The 15919-nt window shown below is 41.9% G+C and overlaps 1 protein-coding gene across 1 annotated transcript in view; it reads left to right on the top strand.

Moving 5' to 3' along the window:
• The first annotated feature begins 571 nt into the window (after nt 1-571).
• Nucleotides 572-15919, top strand: part of CLVS2 (clavesin 2) — a 56595-nt gene continuing 41247 nt past the window's right edge. Inside the window, exons 1-2 of the mRNA XM_003204242.4 lie at nt 572-1931; nt 10742-10916. Of these exons, the coding sequence (XP_003204290.2) occupies nt 1543-1931; nt 10742-10916 (564 nt within the window). The 5' untranslated portion in view covers nt 572-1542. The remainder of the gene's footprint in view (nt 1932-10741; nt 10917-15919) is intronic.

The raw sequence follows: 15919 nt of genomic DNA, 5'->3' as shown, positions 1-15919 counted from the left end.
AAATGCAGGGCACTATTTAATTGTTTTTACGAGTATCTTTATTTGTCTTAGAACTCAGCCTATACTTCCCGCTGGTCTCGCTCTCATCTGCACTCTGCATATGGATCAGTGATTTCAGTGCCTTCTCAATAATTCAGGCTGTGTGCTTTAGCGATGTCATCTCGGGAAAGAAACACCAAGGCGCTGCGCTTCCCACCGGCGGGAGGAGGAGGCGCACGGCGGAGGCTTCCCTGAGCTTCATTTTCAGACACATTTGCATCAGAAAGGTCCAGTCCCTCAGACAAAGGTCAGATGCTCTTCAGCGGGAACTTTTTCCTTAAATCTGACCGCAGACCCAAACTTTCTGCATCAAAAAAGTATCTTTCCTCACTGGCATCTCCAATATACAAGAGCACGGTATTTTTGCTCATTGCAACACAATGCAATTTAAGACACGCGAGGCCAAAATAGAAGGCTGCTGTATTTCAAGCCCAGGCTCTTACCCCTACAACGCTGCTCGTTAAGAAATGCCGCCCCGAGGGGGCTGGAGGCAGCACACCGGCCGCTGTTGGCATCCCAAGCTCGGCGCGGCCCCTCCCGCAGCAACACCACCATCTTGCAGCTCTCAGCGCCGGCGCAAATTCCGCGCAACGTCGCGGGCAGAGGCTGAGCCTCCGCGTCTCCCCATCCTGTCCGCGGGGGCGGCGTCCGCCGGCGTTGTCGGCGCTCTGCTGCCTGGGCGTGTGTCCGTCCGTCTGTCTGTCCGTCCGTGTGCGCAAGGCGGGGCCGCGCAGACCGCGCCGGCTGCTGCCATCTAGGAGCCGGGGCGTGGAGCGGAGGAGGGCGCAGGGGGGGGACGAGCATCCTTCAGGCCGAGGCTCTGTTCGTTTCTGCGGGTTCCGTGCCTGCTCTTGGGCACCGGCACCAGCGAAGTACCTGCAGATCGGTTTGCCTCCTCCTCCTCGTGTTTTTTTTTTTTTCTTCTTTCCCCCCCCCCCCCCCCCTTTTTTTTTTTTTTTTTGGCTTGGTGATTTTTTATTTATTTATTTTTTCCCTCCCACGAAGAAGCTTCCGAAGCGGGGCGAGAGCTGGTTTCCCGTAGATGGTGCCGCGGCGGGGAGGGCAGCTCCCTTGCCAGCCCCGGGCCGGGGGAGCAGCCCCTGGCTCCCCTCGCCCTGCCTAGCGGCCCTCTCCGCGGCACCGGCAGCGGGGGCGAGCGGCAGCCGTCAGCCCGCAGCCCCGTCCCCGGTGGCGGGCGGCGGCGCCTCCGCTGAGAGGCTGCGGGGAAGATGCGGCCCGACGAAGCCCGCCGCGGGGAGGGCGCTATGCGGGAGAGATAACGCGGCTCAGCCAGCAGCCGGGGGCGTCGCGGTGCCGGCGGGGGGAGCCAGCAGCCCCCGGGACCCGGGAATCTCCGGAGCGGGCCGGAGAACGGCGGGGCGAGGCCCGGCGGCGGGGAGCGGCGATTTGCCGTGCCCGGCTCCGCGCCTCGGGACCGGCGTGCGGGAGGCTGAGGAGCGCGGGCGGCAGCAGGAGGAGGAGGAGGAGGAGGAGGGCAGCGCCATGACTCACTTACAGGCAGGGCTCTCCCCTGAGACTCTGGAGAAAGCCCGGCTGGAACTGAACGAGAACCCCGACACCTTGCACCAGGACATCCAGGAGGTGCGGGATATGGTCATCACCCGGCCGGACATCGGCTTCCTCCGCACCGATGATGCCTTCATCCTGCGGTTCCTGCGTGCCAGGAAGTTTCAGCACTTCGAAGCGTTTCGCCTCCTGGCCCAGTACTTTGAGTACCGCCAGCAGAACCTGGACATGTTCAAGAGCTTCAAGGCTACCGACCCGGGCATCAAACAGGCGCTGAAGGACGGCTTCCCTGGCGGGCTAGCCAACCTGGACCACTATGGCAGGAAGATCCTCGTCCTTTTTGCTGCCAACTGGGACCAGAGCAGGTAAATGCGTGGCCACCCGCCTGCCTTTCCCCCTTCTTCCTCAGGGAGATGTGTGGGAAAGGCTGTGCCAGAGCAGAGGGAGTGCGTGGGTGGGTAGTGGGACACACGTGCTGGGCAGCAGCCTGGAGGTAAGGGAAGAAAAGAAATGTATTTGATGACTAAGCACCTCTTCAGCCCTTTCATCCTTTAGGCTCTGAATTTTTGGGAGCTGCTCAGGTGCTCTTCTCAGTCAGGTGCTTTGGGGTTTATGCCCATCTGCTTCCCCTTCACCACAGTGGTTGATATGGCAGATGCTGTGCTCATCCCTGACAAAGGCTGGCTGCACTCTTTGTGCTGGTCTCTCTGCTTCAGCACACACAGAGCTGCTCAGGTACAATAGGACAAAGTGGGAGATGCTCTTTGAAAATCAAGGGTATCCATCATGGTTTTGGAGCTGAAAAGTTTGCTTGTGCAGGAAGCTGAGGCTCCAAATCCTTTCCCTCATCTAAAGAAAGCCCTTTTTGAGCCACCTGGAAATGCTAGGATGAAAGTTAGAGTAGCCACTTCTTTTCCCTACTCATGCTACTCTGAGCATGAATCCGCTTGCTCGTATGATCCAGGCACACAAAGCTCTGGTAGCAGGTTGAAGGAGGCTGATGCAGTCTCCAGAATAATCTCATCCTTCTGGGGACTGCTCTAGCCTGAAGATGACTTGGCCGGAAAGCTGCCTACCATTAGGTCCCTTTCTTTTAGCTTTTGGCTGGGTATTATAAGACTGTCAGATGCCATGCCTACGTAAATCACCAACACAGCTTGACTTCAGTACATGTAAGTGTGTGCATCCATAAAGAGAGCAGTCTAAAACCTGCAGCTTTGAGCACTGCATCGCTAAGCTTCTCCAGGATCTCCAGTGCATCCAGATTTAAGATCTGCAGCACTTAGTGAGAAAACCAAAACACCTGCGAGTTGCCTTCACCCACACTGTCCTATATGGACAACACAAGCTGGGCACTGGCAGTGCTGAGCACTGTTATCCCTCCCTCAGCTGCTTTGAAATGGGCAGGCAAACGTTGACCATGGTGGACAGAATGGGTGCAGAAGTATAATGTTTGTACAAGGCCCTCCCACAGGCTATCCATGGCCATTGTGGGAGGGGGCTCATTCTGCTCCCGTTACCAGTGGGTGCTTCAGCTGGAGTGGGTCTCTTCCTGCTTTGCCTTTCTTCCTCCAGACAGAGTGGCCACATCCATGCTGCCTGCCAGAGAAGCTTCCTTGCCCCTGCTAACCCTTGGGTTGCACTCAGAGATCAGGAAGCTGCTGTCTAGCACAAATTGAAACTGCACCCACCACTACACTGACCAGGAAATAAAGATGGAGGTGGGTAGAGCTGGGGCCAGATCCTCACTCTGCTGTGGTTTTCTGGCATATGGAGCCACAGATGATGAGTGATGAGCCAGAGTGATGTGGCTGGGGACCCTATGAGTGGCTTCATTGTCCCTCCTAAGGACCATGTCAAATTATTATTTTAAAAACAGCTCTACAAACTCTTAAAAAGGAAGAGTTAGCAGAGGAGTGGATGTTTGGGCCATATATTAAATCATGCATCTACCATGAAGAATTTTCCATGTTTAAGATAGCATGGACTGCTACATGCCATTATTTCTCAGCAATGAATAAAATTCCTGAAACTTTGTGACACTTTGTAGATCATCAGCACTTAATCAAATGAATGCTGAGAACTGGAAACCTACCATAAGGAACCTGCTTTAGCAGGGGAGATGGACTATATGATCCCCTGAGGTCCTTTTCAACCCCTACGATTCTGTGGTTTTGTGTAACTTGAGCTCAGACAGAGTAGCACTTCAAAAAATATATATAAAAAAAATTGCCATGTGAATAGAATAACTTTATTTTCTTCTTAATTTTGATTGTGCTGATATTTAATTGCAGGAGAACAGCTGACTCAACAGTACATTTATTGTGATTTTTTTCCGGAAGTGCTGTTGGTACAATTCTTTATCTTAAAACAGCAGAGTGACTGAGGTCCACCAGCATACCCAATGGCCATGTCTGCAGCAGAGTTCCTGCTCCTCAGCAGCACATGCTTCAGGCATGCTCTCCTCTGGCTGAGAGATTCATTTTGAGACCACAGCACAGACAAAGGGGAGAGCCCTGGAGCCTAGCTGTGGGGAGTGGCTTTCTCCAAGGCTCAGAACATATCAGCAACAGACCTGGGAACGGAGCTAGGCCACTCTTTTTTCCTAATTATCCATTTCCATTATCTGTTGTTCAGCAGCTGAACCTGTGGGGTATTGTGTGGGGAGCGCAGAGGTTGCTGCACAGTATGTCTCGAGCTCATGCTCTGATTTGAAGTATTGCAGCAAATAAACAAGGCTCCTCTGACAGCAATGCTGGGTGGATTCCTTTTCAAGGTTTGTTTTGTTAGGACCTCATTACATGCTTCGTAAACTAAGTAAATAGAGCACAGTAAGCCTCCAAATTTATCACGTGTACAATTTATTATGGCCAGCATGCAACTATTAGCAATAAAAAGTTCTGACTTTTTTTTTAGATGAGTTTCAGACATGCTATAGGTGATTTATTTAGCATCAATAGTCTTCATTTACATTGTTCCAATTAGAATGAAAAGCATGGGAGGCAAGAATTCCTATGGTAAAATAAGCCCGTCTACTCAGTGTTAAATCATTAAATTAAAGCAGGGCCTGAAAACTGTACCAGCTGTCCTTCCTTCTGAACAACTAAATCAGACACAACTCTGAAACAAACAAACAAACAAATAAATAAATAAAAAAGAAGACGAAAAAGGTAAAGGATAAAGCATCAAGATCAAGTAGCCCAACAGCTTTCCAATGGGACCCTGTTCACTCTTCATCATCCCTGCCAAGATGACACTTGAGGTAGTGGGATCAGCCTTCCATATGAGCTTCCAGGCTGTGGATTCATATCTGTGTGTGGCTTGTAGGTGTGCATTTGCATTTGAAGATTCCACTTTTTCACTTTTTTTGTCCAGATGCTGAAGTTTTTTGGGGTTAATGGCATGAATAACTTCAGCTCTCACAGCGAAGTATCTTTTGCTGTTCATGTTCTTCAGTATCCTTTGTAGCATTTGTACACAAACTCCTCATAAAATTGGTCCATTTTCATGCTATTTTCTTGACCTCTTTCCTTGTATTAGCTATCTCAGAGATTTCCTAGAAATGCAGGAGACAAGTGCACTAATCCATGGTCTTGTCTGTGGTGTAGTGCCGTGAAGCAAGGAAATCTGTGTGTATACCTTGTGTATATTTTGAGGGCTCTTCTTTCACTGAAATTCTGAAAATACTAGGCCAGAACAGTAGATTAGAAGTGAGATGATGGCTCAGACTCAGATAGCTTTCTCCTTTAAGCCACAGTGGCACAAGGGCTCATTTGAAAGAAATCTGTACTTGCCAAGACAATGATGATATTAAAATACAGGTTGTGGATTCTTTACATGTTTGGCACTTTCAGGAGACATGTGGTTTAAATTCAAGCAAAGGATTTGTCATTTATCTCTTCTAGTTAACAGTTTGCGCTTTGAGTGACATAATCATTCCACCCAGTTTTAATCCTCAAATTAACTTAAAACTTTTTGATACTGTGGGTAGGATGGCAATTAAGACAATAGGATAACTGCCAAATTAGATTATCTGTTGTTCAATTTGAATGTGAACTGGCTGGAATAAAAATGTGTCTAAACATAAGATACGGTGGTTGCCACCTATCACCAAGGATGTTTGGTATTCAAAACAGCTGTCAGCTAGATTTGACATAGGACTTCTGTCTCCTGTGTTCTCCCTGTCTTGTCCTTCTCTTGGCCATGTGGAAACCACAGTAGCTTCTGGTAGCAGAGTTAAAAGGCAAAAGATTGTAGTGAAGTACAACCAAGAATGTCTTCCAGACTGTTTTTCCTACAAACCATTTGAAAACTTTGATGCTGTTTGTGTCCCTTAAAAAATTCTCAAAGAACTTTTCTTTTTTGTAAATTGCTGCCACTGTTAAATAACGAGTGAGTGGGAATGTTCAGCAGCTTGAGTTGTTCTGTTCTTGACAAATCAAGGCCTCAGTGAGGCATTATTCTAGTAGGCCTCGTTGCTGTAGAAATGGTAGCCATCTTACATTTATAAGAATCACTGTCAGCATGGCTATTAACTTGTCAAGCCTTTGTAGCCTCATTGCCTCAAAGTCAACTGGAACAGAACATTTCAGGAGGCAGTAGAGCATATATACACGCTGGTCCCCACCTCATTTGAACTCATGCTGGGGTTGACATAGAAAAGGAACATTACGAGTGTATTATGTATGTGATGATGTATTTTCAGCTTGTGTTACTCACTTTAACAGCCAGGCTAAGAAAGTTGTCTGAGCTCTTCATTGAATTAAGCATGATTCTATAAATAGAGGACATTAAATACATATAAATTAGCCATGAGTTCTAGATTATCCTAGGAATTAGTGGTACCTTGCTAGCTACAGAGTGTGCTGGAAGAGTCTGCTGGAACAAGGGAATGTGACTGAAGTTGGGCATAAATAAAGCAGGACTTGTCTCTGCCTAGCTCAGCTCCAGGCTACCTCAAGACATGCACTGCAGTGGGGCTGCTAGTGCACCCTGCTTCCAATGGTTCTGCAGCCAATGCCTTGGAACTGGGACCAGAGTGAAATGAGGGTCTCCTAAATAAGCATGGCAACTTAACACACATCAGTAAGAATAAAATGATTGTGTCTTTTCTTCATATTTTGTTCTCTTTACATTAAAGGTTAATATGTTATATTTTTTTCTTTTTTGCTTTAAAGTATAGAAAAGCAGTCAGAGCCACTTTGTACCAAATTTATTTCACAGTCACTAGTAGCTCTCATCCTGCTTTTCTCCCTTTTCACTGGTTGTATTTCTGTATCTATATAGAACGTAATTTCAGTGTGGAGTGAAAGCTTCAGCAGTGCAATCCCAAGGACTGAGTGTTAAGACTATTTTATCTAGAGAAAGGCTTTTTCTAAAAAAAATAAGCTACCTACTTGGAGTTCGTAGAAGTTGATGGTAATCTGCAAAATATTAAAATAAAAGCCTGCATTAAACCAGTAATTTGAATATCACCTTAAAGCTGCAATTTCTTTATCAGCTTTTACATAGTGCTCTCGGTGCTGTATTTCTGCAGAAATATAATTTATTAAATGTGGAGTAATGCATATTTCTCAAACCAGTATACTAGTTTTTCAGAGGCTCACAATTCATGAAGGATTGGGAGTTCAGCTTTTAGATGTAAAGGTGCAAAGTACATTTCATCACACATCTCTGAAAGCTGAAATGATAATTATTTTGGCAAATATTCCTATCAAGGCTTTGGCTGGAACAGAGCTAATTATGGGGAAGCAATTCCCTATGTGGAATAACTAATGCAGCAGTAAGATGACATGGCTGTTGTGAAAAACAGCTCCCAATTCTCAGAATGTTATTTATCCAGGGTAATACTGCAGTTGTCCTACCTACTGGTTAAATTTCCAGTGCTTGTCTGGAGATTGACTGTATCAGTTTGTGTGAGATTATGTAAAGAAGTTCAGTGCCATTTGGGTTAGCTTATGGTTGGCTGTAGGCAATGGTATAGCCATAGGTTTGCTTGATGTGTGTTTTTTTGTGTATCTGAATCAAGTAAATTTTTCCACCTTCTGTTCATGTGGGGTTTTCATGTCCCTAAAGCCCAGCTAAGATTGGGGCAGCTGTTGAGGTAAAGCTGTGCATCCTGGTGCTAATGTGAACAGTAGTAGCAATGAGGTGAAATGCTGGACAACATGTGGCTGGAGTGGATTTAAGATGAGTGTACACAAAGAACTCTACTGTGTGAAAGCTTTAATATAGTTTCTATAATCATATTTCATTTGCTTGGATTGTTCAGGTGATTCAGTACTCAGCTTGTCACTTACAGCTCCTGAGATTTCATCTATCACACCAAGCTCACATTTCTTGCTTACTTTAGCATGTGTCCAGAAGAAAAGCTGCTTTAAATATCCATTAATGGATTTGTGTTTCTTGTCTGGTTTTCTGTACTGTACTTAATTAATGTATCAGAAGCAGAAGAGGAGGTCCATTACAGAATGAAAGATCACTCTTATTTCCAGCTAATTGCCCTAAAGAGTATTAGAGGGGGGAAGCTTGGTTATCAGTGTCAAGTCTCTGTGTAAACCTAATGTGGATTTTCAGACTTAAATGAGTATCTCAGATACTTTCCTTTGACAGAGAGAGTTGTTGCTTGCTTCTAGCTAGATATTTGTTCTTCAGGATGTTGTTTTCAATGAGAAAACAACCTTTTGTCTTTTACATTGGGTAAACATACAATATTGTCATTGTCACTGTAGACAGTATTTCTCACACTAAGCAAACATGCAATAGGCGATGGTGAATATACTATAGATTTGTGGAGACCCAGCCCTGTGGCTATTGGTTACTCTCTGTGGTGGCTGAAGTCCTCATTGATATCTGACAGTTTTCCCACTGACTTGAACAATTTCAGGATATTATTAGGTACATATATATAGATATATAATTCAGGTATATATATATATAAAATAAATAAAGATGTACTGTTTACAGAACTGATCAAACAAAGCAAAGCCACCAGAGAGCCATTAATCTAAGGCATGCAATGTCTTCCTAAAGTCCCATAGGGAGAGTGTTTAGGGATCTATTGCAGGAAACTGGGAATCTTGGACTGGAGGTTGGGTGTTTCCAGTAGCCTCCCCCTTTGTGGAGCCCCTGTCATGGAGAATAAGGTCATCTAAACGAGATAGCACAAATGGCAAGTGGGATTGAGGCTAACTGTATAATTTGAGTAATTCCAATTTATTTTTCTTGTAAAAATGAGATCTGATAGAAGGTCTGCCTAAGGCTGAAATATTTGTAAATAGCTGCTGTCATACTGACTCACCTGAGGATGATTTCCTTCTCTGTGTCACCTTTCCCCTTGGAAGATCTCTTACAGGATGTATTTCTATCTGATTTTATATTAAAAAATACTAATTCTGAGATATGCTCACTGGTTTTGAAGGCAGCTGGCCACTCTCCAGCTCTGCCCCTGACCCTGAATACAATGCTGTGTACGTCAGCCCCTCAGACAAAGTGTGCTTTGATCCTAATGCTGGCAGTTAGACAAGACATTGACCATACAGGGGAACTTCAGTACTCTTCTTGATTAGGTATCCCCTAATGTCTTTGCATGCCTGTGCTGTAGCGGATAGGTTAACTGGTGACTCAAGGTGCATTAAGACCATTTTAGTGCCAGTGTAACCTTCTGTAGCCTTTCTGATGCAGAACACTCTCAACAAATCTCATTTCACTTGCACTTTGGTCAGGAAAGAGACGATGGATGATTTCATTTTTCCTCGTCACTTTTTACACTACAGAGTTGCGGATATTTGTTGGCTTGTTCAGAGACATCAACAGCAACTTTGGCATTTTCGCCTCCCAAATAGATGTTGCATGCAGCAATTGGGCTAGGGGAACTGCTTTGCCTGGAGAGAGGGAGAGAGCGTCAACTGGGCCAAGCCTGAGGCACTGTCTGTGCCCATGGGAAGCTTTACCCAGGCTTGCTTCACTGTACCTTCTGCAGAAATGGGGTTCTGGGATTACAGCTCTTTGATCTCCCTGTGGAAAAATTTCCATTTTCAGTAATGGCATTTTTTTCTTTTTTCTTTTTTCTTTTTTCTTTTTTCTTTTTTTTTTTTTTTTCTTTTTTCTTTTTACTTTTTTTCTTTTTTCTTTTTTCTTTTTACTTTTTTTCTTTTTTCTTTTTTCCTTTTTCTTTTTTTTCTTGCCGAAAGGAAATAGAGAATTTCAGAATTTTGAAAACTTCCATAGGGAAATTACAGAGAAGAATTTTTCTTCTGCAGTTCTCTCTCCCTACTGGAAAAATCTGAACAATAAAAGGGAGCATACAAAACTACCTGCAAATGTGAGATCTTCGAACAGTAAAAAATTAGAAAAAAGTAACTTCTCATAAAAGTGGAAAATAGAGGAGAATATGAAAACTCTTATCCTAGTGAACCAAACCAAATACAAATCAAAGTAAGAATTTTTAAAATGAAGAGAAATATCATAGTAGACAATGTTTCCCCTATTCTTTTCAGAGCAAAACAAGCTTCTTCTTGTTGGCTTGAGTTAGGCTCAGGGCCTTACTGAAAGGACCAGAGACACCAGACAAAGGCTATTACTCTTAACCAGAGGCACTCCAACCTTATTGTATGTTACTTCCTACTTTTGAGATCCTTGAGGCTGATTGCAGATCAGCCTTCTTTGTAGATTTAAGAGAAAACATTATGGGTAAGAGGAGCATGTGGAAATTCCATTTTTAATAGAGTAATTTTGTGGAGGCTATTATTTCAATTATTTGGAAAAAAATATAGAAGAAAACTTCTGGTCTAGGCTTCTGGTATTAGACTCAGATTTGATATAATTATGATTTCAGGAAAATACCATTTGTTGATATACATTTGTACAGACATTTGAGATAATACACAGATTAATTAGGCAGTCTTTTAGAAAAAAAGTTCAAATTTGCTTTTGGTGTTTCATGTTCTTGTATTCTTCTTTTGGCTGGCTGATGGTCTAGATATATGTAATCATGCCTCAGAGGATGAAGTCAACTAACCAAGCTTTTGAGACCTTCCTAAGATTGCATATCCATGACTTCTGAAGTTATGTATGCTGTTGGACTCTGGATAAGCAATGCAAAGGAGGAATGATCAGAACTTCCACCATTCCTTGATGCACATGGCTTAACCAATTCTTGCTTTCACATTCACAGGTACACACTGGTGGATATTTTGCGCGCCATACTTCTTTCTTTAGAAGCCATGATAGAAGACCCCGAGCTTCAAGTGAATGGATTTGTTTTGATTATAGACTGGAGCAACTTCACCTTCAAGCAGGCCTCTAAGCTCACACCAAGTATGCTTAGGTTAGCCATAGAGGGCCTTCAGGTAATATTCTTCTTTCTTTCTTTCTTTTCCCAATTCTTTTTTTTTTTTTTTCTTTTTCTTTTTTTTTTTTTTTGGCAGTTCATTGTAAATCTGGAAGGCTAAGAAAGCACCAAAACAAAAATCTAAGAATTATGCATTCTTCCAAATAGCAAGGCTCTTAGCACCTTAATGTATTGTCAGACAAATTACAGTGCAGGAAGCTAATGTGTGAGCTCAGTCTGCTAAATGCACTAAGTCCTGGTGTGTAGGCTCCTTCTTTGCCATAAATAAAAGGTAACATCTCTGTCTTTATTCCAAAGTGACTGTCTTCCTACAAATTCAGACCATAGCTTCTGCAGCTGCAACTTAGAAACAATCAATTGATTTGTCATTCTGAATGAGGCTAATGGGGTGCTGCTGCCTTGCTAGGCCATTTGTTTTGTTGGCTATACTGGAGACAAGCTCACACTATACCAGTTGGCCTGAAAAGTGTGGGACAGGTAGCTGGGACTATTTACTCATGGAAAGGTCAGCAGTTTGACTTTTTATTGGTTTAGGATTAATTTTAGTGGCATCTTTTAGGACTGAATATGCTGTGATTTAAATTTCTTTCTGCTCCTTCTACATGTACTTTATGTGGCACAGGCACAAACGTGGAGAAGATACTGTTGATTCCTGTGTTTTTTTAATGCTTATTAAAATTAAAAACTGGAATCCATGAAGTGGTTGTTTCCAGTAGAATCTTGAGATACTGTGTTAAAAATACCTGTAATTCATTGCTAAACAAGGTAGCGTACTTTGATTTTTCAAGGACATATTCTTATTTTCTGTGATATTTTCATCATTTATATGTTTTTATTACTTATAAAGCAGAATAGCAACCTTAACTTTGAACTTTCTTCTTTGATGTTGAACTTTGATATTGCTATTTCGAAGAAACATGTATAGCAGTAATTTGGAGTTTTGATTTAAATCTACAAATGACTGAAAGAGTACTCAGCCTGCTGTTGCACACAGAAAGGTAGTGACAGTCATTAATGATGATCTGAATTTTCATTTTGTTGTGCTTACTTATATAATGGTGTAATTCCATAGTCTTCAGATGTATATCACAAAGCAGCAGTGGGATCTGTGCTTTAAAAGTCCTGTTTTTCTTTTATTGTTTTCAACACTGTTTTCTTCTTTGTGTTGATTTTCAAAGTTAGCAGTTGTTTTCTCATTTAGATTATGAATAAATACTTCAGTACTCTTTGCTTTTAAATTATGGTGTCTCTTCTTGTACTTTAACCAGAGGTTATTTTGAGGATGTTAGTGGATAATTTAGTTGGACTCTTAAACTGTGTTCTCATGGCATTAGTTGCTTCATTGCTGAGTTGAAGTGAAGTCCATTGATTAGTTTACCCATGTCTCCAGTTTTTTATGTCTTAATATCCTCAATCTGACAGTGGTCAGCACCTAGGGCATCATTTTCTCACTGTCTCCAGTCTTGTTGACTTCAGGTAAGTAGGGATGCAACTCTATGTAGATTTATCTTAGAATCGATGAAAAGGGCTCAAGTCAATTGAATTGATCATCTTGGACAGCGAACCTCCCTTCAGAAATAATTATGACGAGGAAGAAAATAAGAGAATATCTGGGTAGAAAGATTATGCAGAAAAACCCTGGGCAAGGGATGCATTTATTTGCATCTTCCTGCAGCATTTAGTGCCTAAAATATTCCATTTCCTTACACTGTATAGTGATTGCCTTTTATTTTTAACAAAAATTTGTAGCAGCAATGTAATTCTGCACAATGTTAAAGTAAAAAGCACTGAGATGGTATGAAGAAGAATAAGAGCAGCTCAGGCACATGGTTTATTTGTGATCTTTGTAAATACTCTCTGTTTAATCACAGAAATAGAATTTACTTTGGCTTATAAGATTTAACAGGGCTCAAGATGCTTAAATTTACCACTTGGAGAATTTAAATATTTTTCTTACTTGGGTGGGAAGGGGAAATGGGATTAGTGACCACTATATTTGATGTTAACCAAGTCTCTTTGCCTCCTCAGTGAAATCTACTAAATTTGCATTTTATTTGGTTAGCTTTCATTGTGAGTAGAATATGGCATATTCCAAACTGAACTTATTACAAGCTATGGCATTTCTGGGCTCTTCATAACTGTTTATTTTTCAAGAAATGTCTTTTGAAAGTATGATAAATAAATACATACAGCTTTTCACTGTATACAAGTTCTGCTTTACACTTTGTCTACATGTATATGTTAAATGGGAGCATGAAAGGAATCATGCCCCTGAGTAACTTGAATAGATTAGAAAAATATCTTAAGCGCATGCAGTTGCTTTCAGGAAAATAACCTTTTGGCTATGGTATTTTTTAATCTTAAAATACAGTGATTATCTGTGATTCAGCAATTAACTAATATGAATTTCTAGCATATCCATTCTAACTGTGCCGTGCCATCCAGCTGGTGCAGTGTAGTCCGCTTTTGATTTTTAGATCAAAGGGGGGGTTACTAGCCCACAAACGGTTATTGTCTCCTGTGGAGGTTGAGGCAGTTGGCTGGGATTGTTGATACTGCAATCCTAGCTGATTCACCGGCCTTGTCAAAAAGAGCAGTACACTTCACTGTGGATGCAAGTGGGTGTGGGATTTATGTTGCTCTTAGTCAATGAGAAAGATAATTTAAACTTAGATTCCTTATCTTTCTGTAATGAAGGATAAGCTCATAAGCAAATGTAACATGGAGTATTCTATTTTCTGAGAATGGTTTGTCCAGGTTAGGTAAATATGAGTACCTAAAAGCTCAAGGCTGTGAAACCTGGGCAGAAGGAAGCATCAAATACACAAGAGTGAAACTTAAACTCATGTCCTGACTTAGCACCTTGTACTGGCTCTCACCATAGTATTCAGTGCCTAATCTTTATGTGCCCCAAACGGGAGTTGGCCTCGATGATTTCTTGAGGTCTCTTCCAATCTCTGCAGTTATGTGATTCTGTGCAATTCTGTGATTCTTTATCCCTTACTTTTTTATGTTTTCATAGCTTGGAATACTTGGGCAGAAGGAAGAAGGAGGTTCTAGGTATGATGCTTTTATTTGTGATAGCTGCTTTATAGCTACTTGGGCTTTTATTATTCGTCAGGGCACCACTGTTTTCAGAAAGAAGTTAAAAAAGAGTGTCAAAGACTAAAAAATTCAATTTCAAAATTATATTGAAAGTTGAGTTTTATTAGTAATCCTGATGCACAGCCTAGGTGATAACTATAAGTGGGCTTTGCAGACTGGAAAGTTGTGGGCATACACGAGACACTCTATGTGATGGCTGATTAACTGATAATTAGGATTTTAAAAACTTGGACTCTAAATCATTCTTAAATACTTTATTTCTATTTAGCTCATAACAGTAGTTGTATACTATATCCAGATTGACATTTTGTGTGTTCCCACACAGGTAGGCTTTGCAAAACTGCGTAAGTATTGGAGGCTGAATATTAATGCATTTTGCCTAAGTGAAAAACTGGGGAACAAGAGATAATACACATTTACACTGCAAACTGAACAGTCAGTACTGTCGCAGAAGACAGAAGACTCGCTTTCAAATTGAGGATTTTTACAGGGAGATAGAGAAAGCCTTGTGGGGACAAGGCAGGCTGTTCAACTGATCACGACTTCTTTTTGTAACAAAGGGAGGATTCACAAGCTAAAACAAACTGGTTACTGTGAACATGAAAGTAAAACAGAAAGATCACAAAGACAGCATATTTGCAGCTACTATAGCTATCCAAAACATCTTTCAGTCAGCTGTTCTTGTGAATTGTGAGCATAATATCCCCAGCCAGATTTGCTGCAGCAGTGTAAAGTGGAAGTAAAAGAGACCAGAGCATGTAGAATCTGGTGATGAAAAGGACAGGGCTTTCTATGCCCATTTTCTCTGAGTATAAACTTCATTAGTATCTTACAGGGAGTCCTATCTGAACATTATGGTTGGTTCATCTTCCTATTAAATATCCATATACGGTGCTTAAATTTAGTCATCTATTTTTGTCCAACAAACAATTTGTTTGTCAGGAACTACTAGAACAAAGAGCCTCTGAAAATAGTACTTTTTTTTTTTTTTTTTTTTTTTTAAGATTTGCTGGCTATTTGCTGTGGAAAAAGAGTGGGCTGGAGCTGATTGTTAATGCTGGCTCTTCACCTGATGTTTGGATAGGCTAAACCTGCCAGTTAAGAAAGCACTTGATGGCCAGAGCTTGAGTGCATTTGCTTACAGGCATGTCTGTATAGACATAGCTATTCTTCAGCATGATCCATGCTGTTAAAAACCTATTATTTGAAGGCATACTAATTCATTTGCTTGCCAGATTTTGTTATGATGCTCATCAATAAAAGGCACTGTATTCCTTTTCAATGTTAATATATTTATTCACACAAAGATACACTTTAAAGGTGTGGGGATACTCCTCTCTCTTTTTTTTTTTCTCTCCAGGTGAGAGCTATTCCACTGAAAAATTACTGCTAAAAATGTCTACTAATTTGTGGTGCCCACTGTGATCTTGTTTTTATGCACTTGTTATATTTTCCTTGTCCAGCTGCCTTTGACTCTCAGTAAGGAGGAAGATTTGAAGATTTGATCCTGAGCTGTCAAGCCAGAAACCTGAATTCTAGCATTACGTAAATTTAAAGTTTCTCATTAACTGCTCTTTGCATCTGTCTCTATGTGGGCTGCTACCTCTTTGAAATAAGTGGTAGGAAGCAACAAAACTCTCCCCTTCCAGAAGTTGCCGTATTGTATCTTGCTGAAAGCCACAAGGATCTGTAATGGGGTTAAATATCCATCATGCAAATTCTGCTACTGGAATTAGTGGAGTAACTGACTGTAGTGGGTTGTCATCTTCCTTGTGAAGCAGTATGAGGAAGAGAGTGGGCACTTTGCCATTGTTTTGCAGCTATTTGCTGTAAGCAAGGCTTGATGAGTTGTGAGGATCCTGGCTTTCATTCAGACTCTTTGATCTAGCTGGCTGA

The sequence above is a fragment of the Meleagris gallopavo genome, chromosome 2 (assembly GCF_905368555.1).
Source record: "Meleagris gallopavo chromosome 2, MGAL_WU_HG_1.1, whole genome shotgun sequence".
Classification (NCBI taxonomy): Eukaryota; Metazoa; Chordata; class Aves; order Galliformes; family Phasianidae; genus Meleagris; species Meleagris gallopavo.
This window is presented reverse-complemented; position numbering and strand designations above follow the sequence as displayed.